The 20435-nt window shown below is 32.2% G+C and overlaps 2 protein-coding genes across 4 annotated transcripts; one reads left to right on the forward strand and one right to left on the reverse strand.

Annotated features, from left to right (window-relative positions):
• The first annotated feature begins 1064 nt into the window (after positions 1-1064).
• On the forward strand, positions 1065-3890 carry LOC149382454 (U-box domain-containing protein 9-like). Of its 2 annotated transcripts, XM_089629693.1 has the most exons (4): positions 1065-1533; positions 1756-1817; positions 1996-2646; positions 3202-3890. In XM_089629693.1, exons 1-4 carry the CDS (start codon positions 1479-1481, stop codon positions 3640-3642), a joined length of 1209 nt encoding a protein of 402 aa, XP_089485819.1. In that variant the 5' UTR covers positions 1065-1478; the 3' UTR covers positions 3643-3890. The 2 variants fall into 2 exon arrangements, with proteins under 2 accessions (XP_089485819.1, XP_089485818.1); XM_089629692.1 differs by lacking the exon at positions 1756-1817.
• A 7855-nt stretch (positions 3891-11745) lies between these two features.
• LOC149382455 (ubiquitin hydrolase) lies at positions 11746-14364 on the reverse strand. Of its 2 annotated transcripts, none has more exons than XM_089629841.1 (4): positions 14059-14364; positions 13681-13929; positions 13321-13572; positions 11746-11913 (listed from the first exon to the last, which is right to left on the reverse strand). In XM_089629841.1, the coding sequence occupies exons 1-4, from the start codon at positions 14077-14079 to the stop codon at positions 11860-11862; spliced, it is 576 nt and encodes a 191-aa protein (XP_089485967.1). In that variant the 5' UTR covers positions 14080-14364; the 3' UTR covers positions 11746-11859. The 2 variants fall into 2 exon arrangements, with proteins under 2 accessions (XP_089485967.1, XP_089485968.1); XM_089629842.1 differs by having other exon boundaries at positions 13321-13569; positions 14059-14320.
• Positions 14365-20435: the final 6071 nt, after the last annotated feature.

Consider the following 20435-nt stretch of genomic DNA (forward strand, 5'->3'; position numbering starts at 1 on the left):
CGATGTCCCATCTCGCTACCAACACCTAAATCATGTTGACACATCCCTCTCCCTTGAGACAAAGGCACACAGCGAAACGAAGCCGCCGTTGCACTTGACCAAAGGGGGAGGAAGATCCAGTGGCGGCTGTTTTTTTTTTTTTTTTAATTAGGGTTTTCATAGAAAAGTCGAAGAGCAAATAGAAATCTATTATTAATCACAATGTTTTTTTTATTAATTACATACTCTATCGAAGAGAGGTATCCTCCAACCAAACAAGTTTATCATCTATGAAAAGAACTAAAGTTGTTAAATTATGGGCCACCATGTTAGCCACCCAGTATGACAACTATACTCCTGTAAATTAGACAATAAAATAGATATATCCTATAAAATGAATATATCTATTAACTTGAATGTTTATCCTCTATAAAATGGAACCAAGCTCATTTTGAAAATACTATTAACTTGAATGTTTTTATCTGAATGCTATTTATTTTTATAGTTTATCCTATGTAAAATGGAACCAAACTCATTTTGAAAATACTATTAACTTGAATGTTTTTATCTAAAGGCTATTTATTTTTATTACCCGTTCGTTTACTTGTCAACTTACGGTAAATATGTCGATAAACAATTTATCTATCGATAATGATAATCCATGTTTGTTTTAATTTCTTTGCGATAAACAATTTATCTGTAAAATTAGAGTTGCGATAAGTCTAAATGATAACGTTATTTCCAACCTTTGATGTCCAAAACTTTTATAATTCTTTCCATGGATAAAGTATAAAAAAAAAGGTGAATATATGTTTCTCACTTTTGGAAGGAATAATATTTTGGTCCAAATTAATTAATTTTTTTTTTTTAAGTTCTCTAGACTTAAATATAAACCGACACTAATTACAAGTTAATTATATTATTTTGTTAATCAATGGTGGGTGGGACAAAGACAAACAAAGTGACCAAATTCACCCCAGAAAACCACGGCATTCATTCTTTTTTTCTTTTCTTTTTTTTGCTAGGAAAAAACCACGGCATTATATGAGAAGTATCAACTGTATATATACACTTGAGACACACACAACACAACATCTGTCAGTTGTGTGTATAAACCGTACATTGCGCGTCATTTTTTGGGTCAAAATCCATGAATTCATAAACAAGCTTCGTGGGTTTATTTTCCTTTTTTTTCTTTTGTTTTTTCTTTTGTTCTTCTTTCATCTTCTTATCTCGATATCCTTGGGAATGGTTTCGAAAATGGCAAAAGACGGAATCTTGAAAAGCGCTGACCCGTCAACGGCGTGTTTCAGAACCGCGATTGAACTGAAAAAAGAGTTGAAGAGACTGGTAAAAGCCATTGTCGACGACGACGACAATGACGTGGCAGAGGACGAGGCTATGAGGGTCTTGAATTCCCTAAAAGACTTGAAATTCGAAAAGCCCTCTTCTTTAAAACTCGTTGACAGTACGAATCTCGCGATTCCTGAAGAATTCAAATGTCCCATCTCCAGAGAGCTCATGAGAGACCCTGTTATCCTAGCCACAGGACTGGTTAGCCTTCTTTTCTTTTCTTTTTCTTTTCTTTTTTCAATTCATACTTACCACTCTGAATTTTCTATGCAAGGTTGATATTTTTTGTGAATCCCTTACATGGTTAGACCTTGAAAGATAACAAAGATTTTAATTAAATAAAAAAAAATATGAATGAGGCTAGGCTTAGGCTATTTTTTGCAAGACAACATGTTAATAATCCTAATGGTTAATTCTGAGCAGTGGAGAGGAAAAATGGTTTCTTTGATGACGAGCTCGTGACAGACGGTCTTCACGTTTTTCAGGTGCTTTTGCCTTGCCTTGGCATTGCAAATAAATAAATAAAAATTAAATTAAATTAAATTAAATTAAATTAGAATAAAATCTAGTAAAAATGTAAAATAAGGTCACTGATGTTCATGGGCAACAAGCTTTCTGGTTCATGTTTTTTGAAGTGTTTTGTTATTTGGAAATTTGTTGCAGACTTATGACCGGCCTTTCATAGAGCGGTGGTTGAAAGAAGGGCACAGAACATGCCCTCAGACCCAGCTAGTCCTTTCCCACACCGTCCTAACCCCGAATCACTTGGTCCAAGACATGATCTCTCAGTGGCTCTCCGACCAAGGATTACCCGACCGCCGCCGAACAATCTCCGGCGAGTCACCGTCGTCCGGCGAGACCGACCGAGAACATCTCAAAGCCCTTCTCGACAAAGTCTCGTCACCGTCGCTGACCGATCGGAAAGAGGCCGTGAGGGAGCTCCGGTCGCTGACGAGGACGAACCCGTCGTCCCGCGAGCTCTTCGGCGATTGCGAGGACAGCGTGGCGAGGCTGGTCGGGCCTCTGGTCCCGGGCCGGGCCCACGAGCACCCCGACCTCCAGGAGGACCTGATCACGACGCTCCTGAACCTCTCGATCCACGAGAACAACAAGAGGCTCGTGGTCGGGGATTCGAGTGCGGTCTCGCTGCTCGTCGAGTCGCTGGGGTCGGGGACGGCCCGCACGAGGAGCAACGCGGCCGCGGCGCTTTTCACGCTCTCGGACACGCAAGCCAGCAAGCTCGCGATCGGCGACGTTCCCGGGGCCGTCCGTTCGCTCATTGACCTTTTGAACGACGGAGATGATGATCCGCAGGTAAAGATGAATTCAATTTTGTAACTGTTTCCTAACACATGAAAATCAACTTCCGTGTCAACCGAAATAAGCCGCAATAAATTATAATCATAACCCCAATTTTATTTAGCTTACCTACCTTAAAATGGAGAGGTTTAGCTATATGCTCGTGTAAGTATGAATTTTTTTTATTAGTAGAGCAGAAGAAGCAGAAGCCTAAGACTGGTTGGTCAAGTGGTTAGGCTCTTGATTTTTTTACAAGAGAACTCGCATTCAAGCCTCTCCAAAGATACCCACCAAACTAACAAGGGAAATTTTTCAAAAAATGGACTTATTATCAGATTTATACTTTATTTGACAACTTTGCCCTTTGAAAAAAAAAATGCCCTGCAGCGCTCAAAGACGTCCTGCGAGGTTCAACGACGCTTTATGTTTTTTTGTCGTAAGAAGGGTATTTTTGTCTAAACGCGGGAAAAAAATCTAGTTTGGATAAAGTTCAACTACTGAACCTAATTGTGAATTATGACATCTTAGAAAGTCTAGTTTTAAACTGAAAATTACGTCTTTTACCCTCAGGCGATGAAGGACGCTGCGTCGGCGATGTTCAGCCTGTGCATGGCTCTCGAGAACAAGAGGAGGGCGGTGCGAGAAGGGGCGGTCCCGGTGATCGTCGGAAAGATCAGAGACGGCGTGATGGTCCCGGAGCTGCTCTCGATTCTGGCGCTGCTGTCGGTGCACCAGAGAGCGGTCGAGGAGATGGACGGCCTGAGCGCCGTGTCTCTGCTGCTCGGGATTCTCAGAGACGGTGATTGCGAGACGAGCAAGGAAAACTGCATCGCGATCCTCTACACCATGTGCTACAACGACCGCGTGAAGCTCAGGGAGATCAAGGCCGAGGAGGCCAGGAACGGGACGCTCACGAGGCTTGCTCGGACCGGGACTTCTCGCGCCAAAAGAAAGGCTAATAGCATTCTCGAGAGGATTAACAGAGCCGCTTTGATTACGCACACTACTTGATTTTTAGGGTCCGCGTCTTAATCGTGTATGTACATACCGTTTTTTTTTTTTCGAAACTACACAAATGTAAAAAAAAATATACTTTTTTTCACAGAGCTATGTGCCAAAGTGTTGTAATTAAGGCTTTAAAAGATAAGTTATTTGAATGGCTTGTTATTGTCTGTTCCTGATGTGCGTGAAGACTTGAGAGGAAAAATCAATTATTAAATAGATAAATTATTTAAATAAATAAAGCGAACTTGGTGGCATTGATTGTATTTTGTTGTTGATCATTTTGAAGGGGTTTGGCATTTTTTGACGTTGAAAGAGAATAATGGGTTAGGATAGGACCTACTTGAATAATTTTGAAAAATAAAATGTGGGCTCTTAAGACATTGGTCTCTTTGTCACCACTTTAGTATCAAACACTATCGGTGTCGGCAGGTTTATAACTGTGCTTCACAAATATCACCTTTTTTTTAATTAGTAGTACTGGATTATGATCATATCCTGTAGTTGAGAAGCGTTTGGGTGGTTAAGAGTTGAGGCAAGAAGTTACAAAACAATTCCTATGGCAAGTACAAATATTTGACTTTAAATGGGGTACAAAATACAAATATATACTTGGACTTTTTTTTTATTTACCATTGCGTGAACTTTGCTGCAACCAACCAAGCGACGAAAAACAATTTAAATGAATAAATTCGATGAAAACAAGAAAATCAAACAAACAAAACTAGAAAAACTGAAAATTAGTCGAGACAACTCTGTCTCATTCAAAAGGCCCATTTTATTGACCTCAGTAGAAAATAAATTATTTTATGTAGGCAGAGATATTCAATCCAAGAATAAGATAATTAAAGGGATTCTTGTCTATTTTATTCCATTTATTAGCCGCAGCTTTATCTTAAATATATTGTCCTGACTTTGTTTTATAAATAATGAGACTTATAAAACAATATTCCGCATTAATTAATGGAAATGATTATATAATTGGAATAAATAAATTTCACCACCTCTGTGTTTCAAAATCTATGACAAAAACAACCAACTTACTTGGATTTTATAGAGCGGAGTATACTATTTTCTAATCATGAATGTCACAGCTATTAATTCGACGTGCATGGAATAGACTTGGTAACCACCTAATTGAATGATATGAGTCTTACTTCGATCAACAATAGTTTTCTTCTCTACGTACATCAGAGTTTTGTGACTATCTAGAAGCTTTCGGGACTACTCACAAAATTCAAAATAAAAGTCAATTAAATAGATAAATATAATCCAATAGTATGGCACAACAAAATGTTTGGTTTTGTGGTAGCTAATTTGATCTAGGGCGTGTTTGGCACAGCTTTTTTAAGCCTGTTTTTGCTGTTAGCAAAAATTAAACTGCAATCTTACTGTTTGGTAAAACAGTTTTTAGAAAAAATTTCAAAAACGATTTTAAAAATTGTATATGAGTCACAAAAGCTACGAATCTTAGCTTTTAGAAAAAGCGTTTTTGTATTTGATATAAAATTATTTTAATATCCCCACGTGATTATCCATAGCATTGTTAAATATTTATTTTATGTCTATTTTAGTCTTTTTACTGTAATATATTTATTTTACCAAACGCAAAATCAGTTTTTGTTACCAACAACAACTGTTTTATAAACAGCTTATCAAACACCTGTCAGTTTAAAAGCGTTTTTTTTAAACAAAGTTATGCCAAACGATGCCCTAATCATAATCTCACACATATCTCGTCTGAAAAGTCATGAGTTCAAGTCTTACGAGCTGCAGAAATGCATACCCTCTTATAATTTATCTTGTATTATGTAATTTTGATAATTAGGGTCACATGTGTTTCCATTGCTAATATATTATATCATTTTGATCAATAGTGTCACTTTTCATATATATATATATATATATATATATATATATATATATATTTGGTTTTTTCTCACTAATTTGTCCTTAATTACGTTGCACACTGAACCAAATATATGCCATAAATGGCACAACGCGATATTTTCAAGCTCAGAAGAGAAAATAGGGGAATATACTAAAAGCCGTAGTATATTCTTTCAGCGTTATAATATATAGACCACATGTTATTTTTTTCTTAATTTTTTATTTCAAAGGTGCATGGACAGTTTCAGAGGTTTGTCACGTTTTAATCGTAAATAAAACAATATACACAAGTTTGCAGTGATTTTTGGAGGTATTGATGCAGACCACATTTATAAGTTGCGCTTGTTTTTTCTAATTGATCAATTTGCAAAAGAACTTCTGAACTTTTATTATTCTTTCTTTTTGGCTCAATAATTTGCTTTCGGTTAAGTGGTCCTTAAGAATTGAGGAGACGACGGACCTTTTGAATTTTGATAATGAAACGCAATCTCAAGCATTTCGATTATAGTTCAACCAATATATTCAAACGAAAAATAAAATAAAGGTTTATGAAGCCCTTTATTCTTTGCTTATTGCACACTTTACAATCACTGATACTAAGGCCTATAATAAGAGGTACATGTTTTTTTATTATTATTTTCCTTTTATCATTTTTATTATTATTAAAAGACGGACCTAGCAAAGGCAAACCTCAATTATTTTTAACCTCTCATCCTCGTTGAATTTCATTGCATCCTGAAATTACGCGTAACACTATTTTATATACACATGACAGTGCCAGATGACAATAATAAAATTTCATAATATTAGTAGATAAAATTATATATTCTAGACTCCCTGAATAACAAAAAAATTAAGATATTTTTGACCTAATTCCTGACCAAAACGACATGCACATTGTCATATGACCTCCTATTCAACGTGGTCAGCTCGGCAATCGATCTCGGTCTTCAATATTCCAACTCGTCAGCTCGACGCCAGTCTTCAACTCGTTAGCTCGGCGAGCAATTAGGCTCCACGCCTTTAACAACTTGTTGTATGTAACATATCAAAATTATATTTGTATCACTTTTTTTACAAAAATATCCATACAAACATTTTCTCTGACTTATCTTTTTTTTTTTTTTTATCTCTCTAACTCTCTCGGTTTCACTCTTACGACAATCTCAAATAATCTCTGACGACTGTATCATACACGGACTAAATCGAATTTTTTATTTATTTATTTCGAACTCTTGAAGAACGTATAAATTTTATATGAAGTAATCGGGAATTCATAAAAAGTAATCATAATGACTCGGAATTAAGGGGACAATGACTCCTTTTATAGTGCATCGGTTTCGATTATTTTCTATGAAATTCAATATTTTCTTCAATGATAGAGTTATAAATGAAAAAAACTGATTTTTTAAAAGTAATTCTGCCCTATCTATCATATATCGTCAAAGATAATAAGAAATTATCATTGATCTTTGGAGGTCGTTGGAAGGATAAAAAGCAAGATAATTAGAGTGATAGAGAAGTGAGAAAAAGTAATTGAAGATATATTTTTGTCCGAACACAAGATAAAAATTCAATTTTAATATATGTGCTTGCACTTGCACTTGCACATAAATATGTCAAATTCATGCTTTTAGAAAAAGGAAATTGATTAAGTTTGATCATTATAAAAAATTGAACTTCTTTTTTTATAAATTTAAAGTTACGCTGTCAAATTATTATTATTATTACTATTATTATTATTATTATTATTATTATTATTTAATATTAATAATAGATCTCTTTTCTGACGTCAGTTTTCTTATTTTTGAAGTATTATTCGCCAATGGTAGAAATCTTTTTACTTTACGTCTAACTGCCTGGAAGGTGCGCATATATATAGTATGGCTTGCTGGTTAAGTTTGTATCTGACAACACGATAAAAACGCCAAATTTTAATTCTTGATCCCAGCTTCTGTTTAGAGAAACTTTTAAACATTCTTTGAATCTATTTTTGGAACTTTATGTTATTTTGGTAAGTGAAATAAAACTAAGAAATAAGTACTGACGCTCAGAATACGAATAACCAATGAGATCTTACCTTCGTTGTAGTGTAGTCTATTTTCTTGCTTTACTTTCTCTGCAAAAGTATATATAAAAAACAAAAAACAAAAGCAAAAACTTTGCAAAAAAGATAACAGATATATAGCTCTATGAAAATAATAAATTTTGCTATTTAGCTAATTTTTTTTAAAGTTTTTAATAAATGATCATAAAAAATTATTTTTAAAATCAAATGACGTAAATATACCATGTAAATCTTCTAAAATTGACTAAATGTACAAGACTATTTATCTAAAATTTACAAAAGATTTATTAATTAGCAAATTTTCTAAATATAGTGACTTAGTTCATTATTATTTTATTTTATTTTTTCTCAGATTGCAAAAAGCATTTCAGACTCACAAGCTTATAAGCCTTATATTAAGAAAAATACATAGGGAACAACGCTACTCTTCCTTTACAAAAAAAAAAGGATTATAAAAAATGTAAGGAACCAATAATACAAATTTACAATAGCAATAGTGTATAAGACCAACTCCATCCGATAACACCATTTTCTATTCTATTTTACAGTACATGTCACATCAAACACTACCTCATCTCCAACCGAACTCTATTTTTTACACCAAATTGAAATATTAATTTTATATTCAACTTTCTCTTATTTATTTATATACCCTTATATTTATTTAATATATTTTAATTATACCACTTATTCATTATTTAATAATGAAGTATTACTCCATAAAATTATTGAAAATACAAATTAACACAAAGTAAACTTAATATTTATTAAACACAAAATACAATACAAAACAAATAACATAAAATAAAATAAAATAAAGTACAATTACACATCTGAATTAGAATATCTCTCCCACAAATGGTCGATCAATGCATTTCGGAGCGTGATATGTGCATCTTTGTCTCTTATTTGTCTGTAGCGACTGAAAAACTCATGAAATCGTGTATCATCATTCTCCGCTAATTCAACCCCCAATGGTGGCGTTTCTATGTTAACTTCAATGGGCACGTTGAGATCACGCTCATCTTCTATTATCATGTTATGCATTATTATGCATGTAGTCATTATATCTTTTAAGACATCTTTTCTCCAAAATCTTGACGGTCCCGCCACAATTGCAAACCATTCTTGGAGAACTCCAAAAGCACGTTCTACGTCTTTTCTACAGGATTCTTGCTTCATTGCAAAATATTGTTTTTTTCGGCCACGGGGTTCTCGAATAGTTTGAACAATAGTAGACCATTTTGGATATATACTATCAGCCAAATAATAACCCATATTATACTCATTTCCCTGTATGATATAATGAGCGGGAGGAGCAATACCTTGAGTGAGATTGAAAAATAGGTGAGAAGACTCTAACACGTTGATGTCATTGTTGCTTCCCGGAAGCTGAACAAGCCAATGTTTTACAAAAGAGAGCCGAACAACAACAATCTCAAACACCACTTCCTAATTCCGATTCATATTCGCAATATTTCACCGGTCTTGGAGGATCCGACGCTAATCTCCCCGAGTATTAGTTTATGTATTGTAATTTTATTTTGTTGTATTCTGTTTTTTTAATGTTTTTTTTTAGTTTTGCATTTCGATGTCGTTGTAATGTTAATTCGTTTCGGTATTAATATTAATGTCATTTTAGTTTTTCCAAACTTCAAATGTCAATGTTGTATTTTAAAATATTGTGGTCTTTTAAAATATTTAATATATATAAATAATTTTTGAGATAAATATGAAATACTTTTATAAAACAATGATAATTGAGTAAATAACAAAATTTGTAAGGACTAAATAACAAGTGAAAAGTGTTTTTAGAGTGATGAATAGTAATGCACCATATATAGCGCAAAACAATTATGAAAAGTAGATAACGCTATATTGGCGTTATATATAAGGTTCGGTTGGAGTGAATTATAACCCCAAAGCATAGTTATCCCGCTCGGCTGGAGATGCTCTAAAGTGTTAAATACAAGTGGGAGGTGATATTTTTTTTTATCAAAAACTTGGGTAGCTGTGACATTCATTTCCATATCCTACCCATAGGCCATAACTAAATTTGGGCTTGTGAAATGAAGTTAGATGTCCATTTCCATTGCTCAGAGAATTCCGTATTTAATTCAAAAAGAATGATTTTTTTTTTTTTCAATATTTATCGGAATTCCACCAACTATAGAAGAGAAAGCTCTGTTCCATTGGCAAAACTTTACAGTTTCATATATATATATATATATATATATATATATATATATATATATATATATATATATAATTAAATTTAATATTTTTACAAATTATTAAAATATAGTGTTTTTTAAATAAAGACTATAATATAGAAATGAGAAAATGAATACTATTTTTTTTAAACTTATAAAGTACGACAATTTATATACAAAATTTATATATGAAAATTATATATTAAAACTCGATTACAAACTATATATGAAGAAGAAGAAGAAAAAGTGGAGAAAAATATAAATTTTACTAAAATTATATATTAAATGAAAATTAAATTAGAAACTTTAAAATAACAATAAATATATGAGAATATGGTATCGAAATGAGAATAGTTGAAGAGATTAGATGAGAAAGCTGTGAGAAAATAATGTGAATGAGAGTAATATTTATAGGAGAATAAAAAAAAAAGTTGAAAAAAATATTGAAATCAACGGAAGGAACATTTCTGTACACCTTCCACTGATTTTCGATGGTCTACCTCAACCTGGCTTGTTGGAGACGGAAATGCGGAAGCCTTCCTTCCTTCCGCGCGTGGTTCGGCTTAACGGCTTAGCGGCTTCCGTCTATACGGAAAGAAGGCTTCCGCGGAACCGTTTACACGGAAATTCGGCTTCCGCGGTTTCCGTTATTTTACTGTTTATACACGGATTTATTAATTTTTTTACACTTTCATCCTTTTTCTCTATAAATATAACTCATTTCAATCCAATTTTTCACAACATCATCCATCAAATTCTCTCTACAATCTCATCAAGCTCTATGTAATTTATATAATATAGTTTCTAAATTAAATTTTCTATATAGTTTAATATAATATAGTTTCTAAAATATAGTTTATGTACCACGGTTTATTTTTGTAATCCTTTCGTTTTATGATATTTTTTGTAACCACGGTTTTCCTCCGCTACAAGTGAGAGTTCATTAATAAAATTTTCGTGGTTCCGTCAACGTTTCTTACTTAAAATAAAAACGTCTCGAAAATATTTTCATTATATAGTTTGTATGTAAAGATAAAATTTAGTTTGCATATTAACCTTTTTGATTAAAAACGTAACATTTTTGTCCTTTTGATTTTACATTTTAATTGAAATCAAAACGGCTTATTGGCTTAACGGAATAATGGCTTCCAATAAGAAACGGAAACGGCTTAATGGCTTAACGGAAGGAAAATTTTCGTTAAGCCATTAAGCCGTCCTTATCGGCTTATTGGAAGGCCGAAATTTCCAATAAGCCAGGTTGAGGTCTACCACAAGGAATAATTCCTTCCATACATTGTCACCGGGAGGAAATTTCCATTACTCTTGATTGATTGGAAGGAAATGAATTTCATCCCATTTGCATGTATTTCTTCTCTACGAATAAATAATATTGTAGGAACCTACACTTTGTTTGGTAACACTATTTGGGCAGTCATAATTCCGAATTGCAATAGTCACGCCAACATATTGTTCTCGGGAGTGGATAAATGGTGTTGCTACAACACTATTGATTCGGAAGTTTAATATTTGAGAAATTGCATCAACTACTACCATCTTTCCCACCAAAACATAATTTTAACAAAAATACTAATAAAAGGAGGAGAGAGAATATATATATATATATATATATATATATATATTATCTATTTTTACCCTCTTTTTTTCTTTTTTTCTAATTTTTCCTTTGAGTCTTGTCTGTGTCAAGATTTTTTTTTTTGTTAAAAGAAATTTGAGTAATATAAAAACAAGACATCAATTTGAGTACGACTGTCCACATATATGTAAGCATCAAGAAATGTACACTCTATTTAAGGGCCTCGTACGATAATGCTTTCTTACACTGATAATCAAAGCTTATAATAACAACATGGTGTACCAAAAACACATTCTGACTTGCCTTGGAGAACAAAGTCCTTTAGCCAGCTACTGAACTATATATATAAAAATAAATTACGATTTATATCTAATTAATTTAATCCAAAACCTAGTAATGGGTCAACAAAGCAGCAAAAAGAGCATTCAATGCATTTTTCTTCATAACTCCCTTCACGTAACTCATGAAGTGCAAGCTGGAACCAAGCATCGTGAAAAGATTCCCAGTCTCTTCTTCTACAAATACAACATAAAACAATTAGAATAAATAATATTTTATTTCTAGAAACAATTGAAATAAATAAATAAATACAAATATGGAGAATGAAAGAAAAATCATTTAATTATTAAATAACCCTATAAATCCTAACAGAATATAACAGCTTTAGACTTGATAAATTAATTAATATCAACAAAATCGAGTGGATCAAGAAAAATTAATAAATTCTCGTCCTTGTTGTTTGTGCTAAATGCTATGTACGCAACGTAATCAATTTCAAAGGTCAAGACTCAAGAGGAAAAACATTAAGGGAAAATATCACATTTATACCCTGTGTTTTAGTGAAATGTCGAGTTTAACCCTCGGTTTTCAAAAATGTCGAGTTCATACCCTCTGTTTAACTAAAATGACAAAATTATACCCTGAAATGAATAACAGCGTCACAAATCTCCCTTTTCATTGATATTAACTCTTATATAAGAAAAACCAAATCAAATCTAAATCAGTGCCCTAACTTCCAAATTCTCAATTTTGAAATAAAAATAGCCTTAAATTGAAATTAAATAATAAAACTCATACCTCCTAAGAAATGACTTCATTCCGTGTTCGAATTGTAACTCTAAATTCTGGATTCTCTGTTCGAATATGCGATTTTGATGACTATCAACTATCGATGTTTACCCATTTGCATCTTTCTGTGTTCTTCACGATTAAGAGACTGTTGTTTATTTTTTAGTTTTTAAATAAATTACATATATGGCGCGAATGAATAAAGATAATTGGTGTTTATATATACATATTATAGTCAACGTCAATGAAAAGTTAATAAAAAGAATATTCGTGACACTGTTGTGTATTTCAGGGTATAATTTCATCATTTTAGTTAAACATGGGGTATAATTTCGTCATTTTAGTTAAACAGAGGGTATGAACTCGACATTTTTGAAAACCGAGGGTTAAACTCGACATTTCATTAAAACACGAGGTATAAATGTGTTATTTTCCCAAACATTAATATCAAAGTCAAAAGAGTGTTTGACTTTAGCGGCGTGAAAGACAAACAAGAGAGTTTTTCAAAGGACTTCTGAAACTCGGTGCACACTGAGACGACATTATGTAATAAATATTACCGTAAATAATCAAAATTATATCACAAAACTCGTGAGCGTGACATGTGTTCTTTAGTACGTCAAGAGTCAAGACACAATAATTCAAGCAAATAAAGCACGGCTGGGTTAATTATCATGCATTGACTATCAATCACACGATCCACCAAGCCGTTGGTATTGTACGTGACGACAATTACTGAATTGAAATGAAATGGAATGACACCACGCAACAAGTGAATGTGATACACGGGATTATAAATCATGGTAACAAAAAAAAAAAAAAAAACTACGTGGGACCCAGAAGAGGAAATGTACCCGTTTGGAATAGTGAAGAAGCTCTGGAGGGATTTTGTAGAGATCTTCATCCACCGGCTTTGGCGCACGATGAACGTGAGCCGTCTGATCAGCCCGATGTACGGCGTCGTTTCTCACCAGCTTACGTGGCTGTTCCGTCACGTCACACACTTTGTTCTTATTTTTATAGTTACTAATATTATTATTGTTACTGTAATTATTGCCTTGTAATTGCTTCTTCTGCTCCTTGTTGGGTGGGCATCGTTTCGTCTGCTGTGTAACAATTATCAAATTTAATAACATTTCCCCAAATCTTAATTAATTAATTAATTAATATTTGGGTTCAACTATCTAAGTCTTGTCGACGGAGAGAGGCGTTACCTTTCTGGCGGGGACTTGTTGAACGGTGCGATGAGGCTTGGTGTGTTGGTGATGATCGACGGCGTGGAAGTCGCCACGTGGGACGTATGGGTGGTCCACGGTATCGCCAGAGGAGGAGCTGTAGCGGATCAAACCCGCTTGCCTAGCGCAATCGAAGTACTGAGTGATTGGCAACTCGTTCGCGTAATCCCAGTTGCCAAACGCCGGTATTTGCCCACTCTTCTTGTGGTTGTTGAAGTAAAAGTGGTCCTTTAATTTTTTTCATAAACCCAAATGTGAGAAGAGAAAGGGAAAAAAAAAAGTTTAACCAACAAATTAACTTGGAAAAGCCTGTGCTAGATAGAAAAAAGATTGTAACTTTATGGAGAAAGGACTTACATGGTGATGAAGAGCTTCCATTTTTCTTTTGGTTTCCTTTTTGTCTTAGGCTTTGTTTTTATGGTGGTTTGTTTGTGGTGGGAGACAGAAAATTCCGAAGAAGTGAAATGAAGATAACAAAAGTTTGCTTTACAAACAAACTTTTTTTCTTTCTTTCTAAGCTCCTTCTCTCTTCTTGGCTATTCTCTTTCTATTTATTCTAACCATTGGCGTGAATTGTGGAGCCTCTGAAGGAGGACTTAAATAAAAGGGTGTGTGAATTGTGATATTATATTTAATTTAATTATATAATATATTGGAGCAAAAAGGTAAAAGCAAGTTCTGTGTATATCCCAGAAAGATAATAAATTTTATGCTCAGAATTAGAGGAGGAAAGAATCTAAAGACTCTTTAAGAGAGATTTTAGAATCAATATTGATTTTTACTTGATTTATGGCCTACAGGGGTAAAGTACTGGACAAGAAAGACAGAGAGACTCATTTAGGTGGGTCTTGGCTCTTGACGCTCTTGGGCTTTCTAGCTTTTACAAAAACAAAAATAAATTATTATATGGTTAGAAAATTGTTGTGCTTTTACGGTTTTACCTAGTAGTGGAGTAGTTGATGATGAATCTAATCCAAGGCCATACCAAATAAACTATTTCGACGATAAAAACAAAATAAGGATATGTGTTTCAGACTTTAAATACATTCACTTAAGAAGGATAAAAAAACGGTAACGAAATTAATATTTTTCCTCTTTTTTTCTCTATAGATAATATTTTTTTAAAGTAGATTCTAATAATTTAAAAATATATAGGTATAAATTATTTTTAATTTCGGATCAATATTCTAATATCAAGGACTGGATTTTCATGTTTTATTTGGAAATTTAAATTAAAGCACGATAAAATAAAAATCTAAGGAGAAAAAAAAAACTACATTAATTCATCTGTGAAAAAGAATATCCAACAAAATTAAAACTGTGTTTAACTTAACTGTCCTCAATATAGATTGTGTTGATGCTTGATATTTTATTGAAGAAATTGCCTCTAGTACTGATTTTTAAACTTAAATTAATTCTAAGAATATCGAATGGATCAATTTGCTTATAATAATAGAGTTTTTATATTACTCTTTTACTTATGTTGTAAATTTGACATCTTTCATTTTTATCTAAATCTTCATTGTAGGATTAGTTTCAAGCTTCTTTCGATGCTCTTAAAACTTGTCTGGTGGCGGAGAAGTTGTATGTAGCACAGTTCACCAAAAAACCATCACAAGAAAAGTATTTTTTAATTTTAATAAAATCGATAGTTTTGAAATTCTAACAGGTAGCTTGTTTAGAAATCTTGTAATTAAACTGTATTTTACTGAAAAAACAAATATAGCTAAATACTTTAACATAATATCAAAATTGTCGCGTGCTCTCCCTATTACTTTAGCTATACAATTTATATGTACCTAGATGCATTAATAAAAAAAACATGAAATTCATATCTCAAGAATTGTTGATGTTAGATTTCGTCATCCATTAATTCTTATAAATTGATGATTCATGCAACGAGTAATCTTAAAGCGCAGATCGCATGGCCGCAAAATTTACTGGATTAGATCATAATTTGATCTCAGCTCGGTATCACCAATCGTTATCTGAACGAGTCCAACATCGAATCAGTTCACGTCCCACGGGCTCACTCTTACAAAGGTCAGCTCGCCCAAAAACAAACTCTTCAACCGCTTTCCTGAAAATCTTGATAACGTCAGCCCCACGTAGCACGACTTCTAACCGTCCCTCCGAGACCGAGTCATAGGTAATATGTGACCCCTAGATGAGCAACGAGATTCTATTCGGACGGGCGACGTGGACCTGAAGAACCGAAACTCGCCAATCACCCCTTAAGGCTATAAATACAAGATCAAGGAGCATACTTTCGAACGTTACAATCTGCTATCAACTCTTACGATATTTTTTTGCTCCCGACCTTGCCAATGGTTGTTCTCATTGTCATTTCTATTGTTCATCGTCATTTCAATTCGATAAAAAAAGGTACCGAGCCATCTTTCGTCCATTTATTTTACGTTATTTCAATTATTGTATTTTGTTCATTATTTCGGAACGGATTTACTCTTGTTGCGGAATTTTGAGGCTCATTTCTATAAATTCAAATTGATGAATTTCCATCACGAATTAGTCGAGATTGCTTTGCGCTGATTTTTTTTTTTTACATCAATAAGGCCATACAACTGTCTCTTTATTTTAAGGCTAATAAGATAAATTATCTGTCTAATTGGTTTAAGATTTTTATAATTTAATTTAGCCACATAGTTTAATAGGATGTAAACTATACTTTACTTGTAGTTTATAGAAGTTATGAGAAAAAATTGCTTTTAAAATAAATTAGGGTATTCGTTCACGCGGTGGACGTAAGGAATATGTAATGTAATAGTATAGTTAGGAAAAAGTTTGGCACGACAGTATATTAATATGATATGAGGATGACCATGAATGAAATGCATTCTTTTTAAATATAACATACTTATGAATCTACTTTCTTTGTTTCCCACTCTTGCGTAACAACATAGTGATCTGTGCTTCCATTATAAGGTATCATTATTAATGATGATTTTTAGGTTCACGTTTAATTATGCGCGCGCGCTTATATGTTGATCCTGTGTTTACTTTATATATAGACTTTGAGAAAAGGGTTGGGACAGAGAGCATATGAAAGAGATATATGCTATATATCAAATATATATATATATATATATATGTCACGTATTATTTTTTGTGATCCTTTGTCTAATAATGATATATTTTGATAATATATTACATTTATTTTGTCTAATTATTATTCTCTCAAATATTATCTTAGGAATAATATTTCTAACATCTATATAAAAGACCTGTGTTGAATGACCATTTATTCTTTTATTTTTAGATTCTGTATCTTGTTTACACTTCTTATCGCAAGACAATTGAATTAGTTTTAGAAGCACCATGATTATGCACAAAAACCGTTGTAATTAGTTCACCGACATCTTGTCTCAAAATCAATCATGCTTTCGCTTCATATACTATTCCGTACTAGCTATGATCTAATCTTATCATCTACTTCATTACTTGTCGCTTTAAAATTTATAGAATTGACCTAACGTACGTACTCTATATGTAATATTTACAAAAATTTAATGGTTAGGGCAATCCCAACCCAATTTCTATATTTGGTGTTAATTCAACACAACTTTTGTGTTGATTTAGCACCAAATTTTTTTCCAACTCCAACCACAACACCAAATTTCACACTAAAAATACTATTCACCATTATTATATTATTAAAACAAAACAATCTCTTTATTAATAAATATTTCAATAAATAATTATAATGGTGATATTTTTTAATTAAGTGATTAAAATAATTTAGTACTTACCAATAATTTTCCCGGTTATCAAATTGTGTTTTAAGTATTTATTATGTCTTTTAAAATTATGTTATTGTTTTTAGTTTTTATTTTATTTTGTGTGTTTAATTTAAATTTTGTAATCTATGTTTAAATTTTTATGTATTGTTATTTTGTTTTAATGTATTTTTGTAGTCAATTTATGAATTTTGGTGTTTTAAAAATATTTGTAAGGTTATATATATATAAAAAAAAAAAAAAAAAAAAAAAATTTGCCGTGTGAACAGTGCCACGCCAAATTTGGCGCGGCACTGTACACCACTGCAAATTTGGTGTTGGTTTTGCAGTGTGGTTGGAGGAAAAAAAACGGCATATTTGATGTTATAGTGTGTGGGTTGGAGATGGCCTTAATACGAATACCACTATTCCTTGCTACTTGGCTCTACTCTTTACTTATTACCAACAGAGAACTTTAACAACTCCCACAACGTACCTACCAAGCTTGGTATTTAACAAGATTTAATAGGAAGATAAAAGTAAAATCAAGTGCCAGTGTGGAAAGGGACAATACGGTCATAAAGTCCACTGCTATGACCATAACGCAAATTAAATTTGTTACGGTCTGAACATATCTTTTGATCAAGAGAAGAACGAAAAGATCATCTTCAATTTTATTGTTTGTTTCTATGATTATTACTTTGTGTAGGGAATTGATATTCACTTGTTTATTACGTCGAGTGGTAGCTTTTCTTTTGTGTTCATTACACTACATAAATGATCATGGAAATTGTTGTCCGTACTTCGTTTTATTTCTTCAATTCAATCGACTTTTAGCAATGCCATATAATGCATATGTGTATGGTCCACCATGATAAAGCTATTTCGATACTATCAAACAGTTATTAATAATCCGATTTGATCTCCTGTTTTTGTGCAACTTGTTTTTTTTTTTGTTTTTTTTTTTTTTCTACCCTTTTGTTTCCATGACATTCGTCTCCAGACAACGTCCCATGCAAGGAATAATAATATCTCGAGCTCCTCAAATGTAGCAAATTTAAGGCTATAATAGGCTTTTCGCGAGTTTTGACCCTTGTACATTTTTTCTTAGCATTATAGACACTAGTTTTGTGACCCCTTACCTACAAAACGTACATCAATTGTGACATTTCAAAAAAGGAACGGAAATAATGTACGAATCAGTTTATTTAGTTAGAAATACAAAATCAAATAGTTAAGTCATCATTAGTGACTAATGATTAGTCATGTGATATGAGAGTTTCCATTTCCAGATACTGCTACAATTAAAACCCTAAAACAAAGTCTTTAATTCTTAAATTTATGTGAGAGAAATTTGATATGACTAAAATCTATAAGTACACTAGATTGGGTTTATATCACAAAGATGTCCAAAATAAAAAATTATAGTAATTTTGATAAAAAAAATATTCCCTAAACCTAATTTTTCACTTATTCTATTTTTCAGAATTTATCTTGATTCGCAAAAAAATTAAAATTCTCTCACGAATATTTAAATTAAATTATTTCTTTCTCATAAAATAAAACATAATATTATTGTCTCATGTGGTTATCATGTTTTACAACAAATTTCATATGTTTTAAAAAGTGCAAAATATTTTGTGGGTAAATAATTGGTTTTTTTGTTTGTTTTTCCTGTATTTACTAGACGTTTTGCATTGTAAATATCTGGATTTTAGTTATTCTCAGTTTTTTTTTTTGGTTGAAAAATGCACTTTTTAACGATTCATCTAATATATAGCAAATCATTTTCCATTTAAATTTGTACCGAAGGTCCGAAGTCCGAAGTTAGACAACACAGTGAGAATGTTAAATTTTCTCACTTTATATGGTTGTTTTAAGAAAACAAAAATAAGGTTAAAATTTCAAATGTAGAAAGTTAAAGACCTCTCGTACAAGATATAATAATTTGCTGTACTTATTTTTATCAGTAGTATTTTTTGCTCTAGTTAGAAACTTCGAATTCTTTTTTTTTTGGATCCATAGATATTTAATTTTTGGAAATATAAATAGTTGATTCAAAAAGTTACATTGCATGAGAGGAACGGAATAATAACTTAGCATGCATTTTAAAAAATAAATATTGAGTGTCGATTGTCTGAACTCTGAACTCGTAATAAATAAGTAAAAAAATTGTCTGAACTCGTAAGATATAGCTAAAATATGGTCTGAATTCTGCATTTTTTTATTTTTTATTTTTATATATAACTCTGAACTCCACATATGCATGTTAAAAATATTTCACATCTTAAACAGTAGGTGTAGCATAATACACAGGAAATATTATTCATTATGATCTACTACGAAAATCCGGTAACTGGAAATGTTTGTAATAATGTCGTGAATACTTCTATAAATTATGGTTTTTCCCCGTTGACCTAATTTAATGGTGATAAATAAATAACCTTTTAGAAAAGGTATTGATAAAGCCAAAAACGCAGCAAATATCTGCATTACCCATGTGGGGCTGTGCCTGTGCTGCTGTGCATAATCGTTCTTTATTGGTTAAAAAGTTTTTTACTTTATTTTATAATTTTTTTTTGTCTTGATTAGGGCTAAGGAAAAAAAATAGTCATTTTGATTTGAGAGCCCCAAGGAGTGTTGAAAAAGTCGTTGGTTTGGCATAGAGAGCTGGACCAACGAAATTAGAAACATCTGACTTCCTTTCAATTCCAGGGGACCGGCCAAACTGAATTAATTATAGATAACCTCAAGAACGCCAAGTGTATTTGGTAGCAATTGGTTAGGAGATATATAATTTTATATAATAAAAAAATTGGTGCTTTTTGAAATATAGTACTCATTTAATGTGATTGCTTATTCTTCACATTTAACTCCGACATAATCTTAAGAACGAGCTTACGTTTGTTTAAATTTATTTTGAACTATTAATAATCAATCCAGAATGGCGTATATACTACAAAATTTGATCTTTAATTATAAATAAGGATACAAATATTA

Source organism: Urtica dioica, chromosome 11 (genome assembly GCF_054948205.1).
Source record: "Urtica dioica subsp. dioica isolate 48M chromosome 11, U.dioica_male_clone48M_v1_H2, whole genome shotgun sequence".
NCBI classification, from domain to species: Eukaryota; Viridiplantae; Streptophyta; class Magnoliopsida; order Rosales; family Urticaceae; genus Urtica; species Urtica dioica.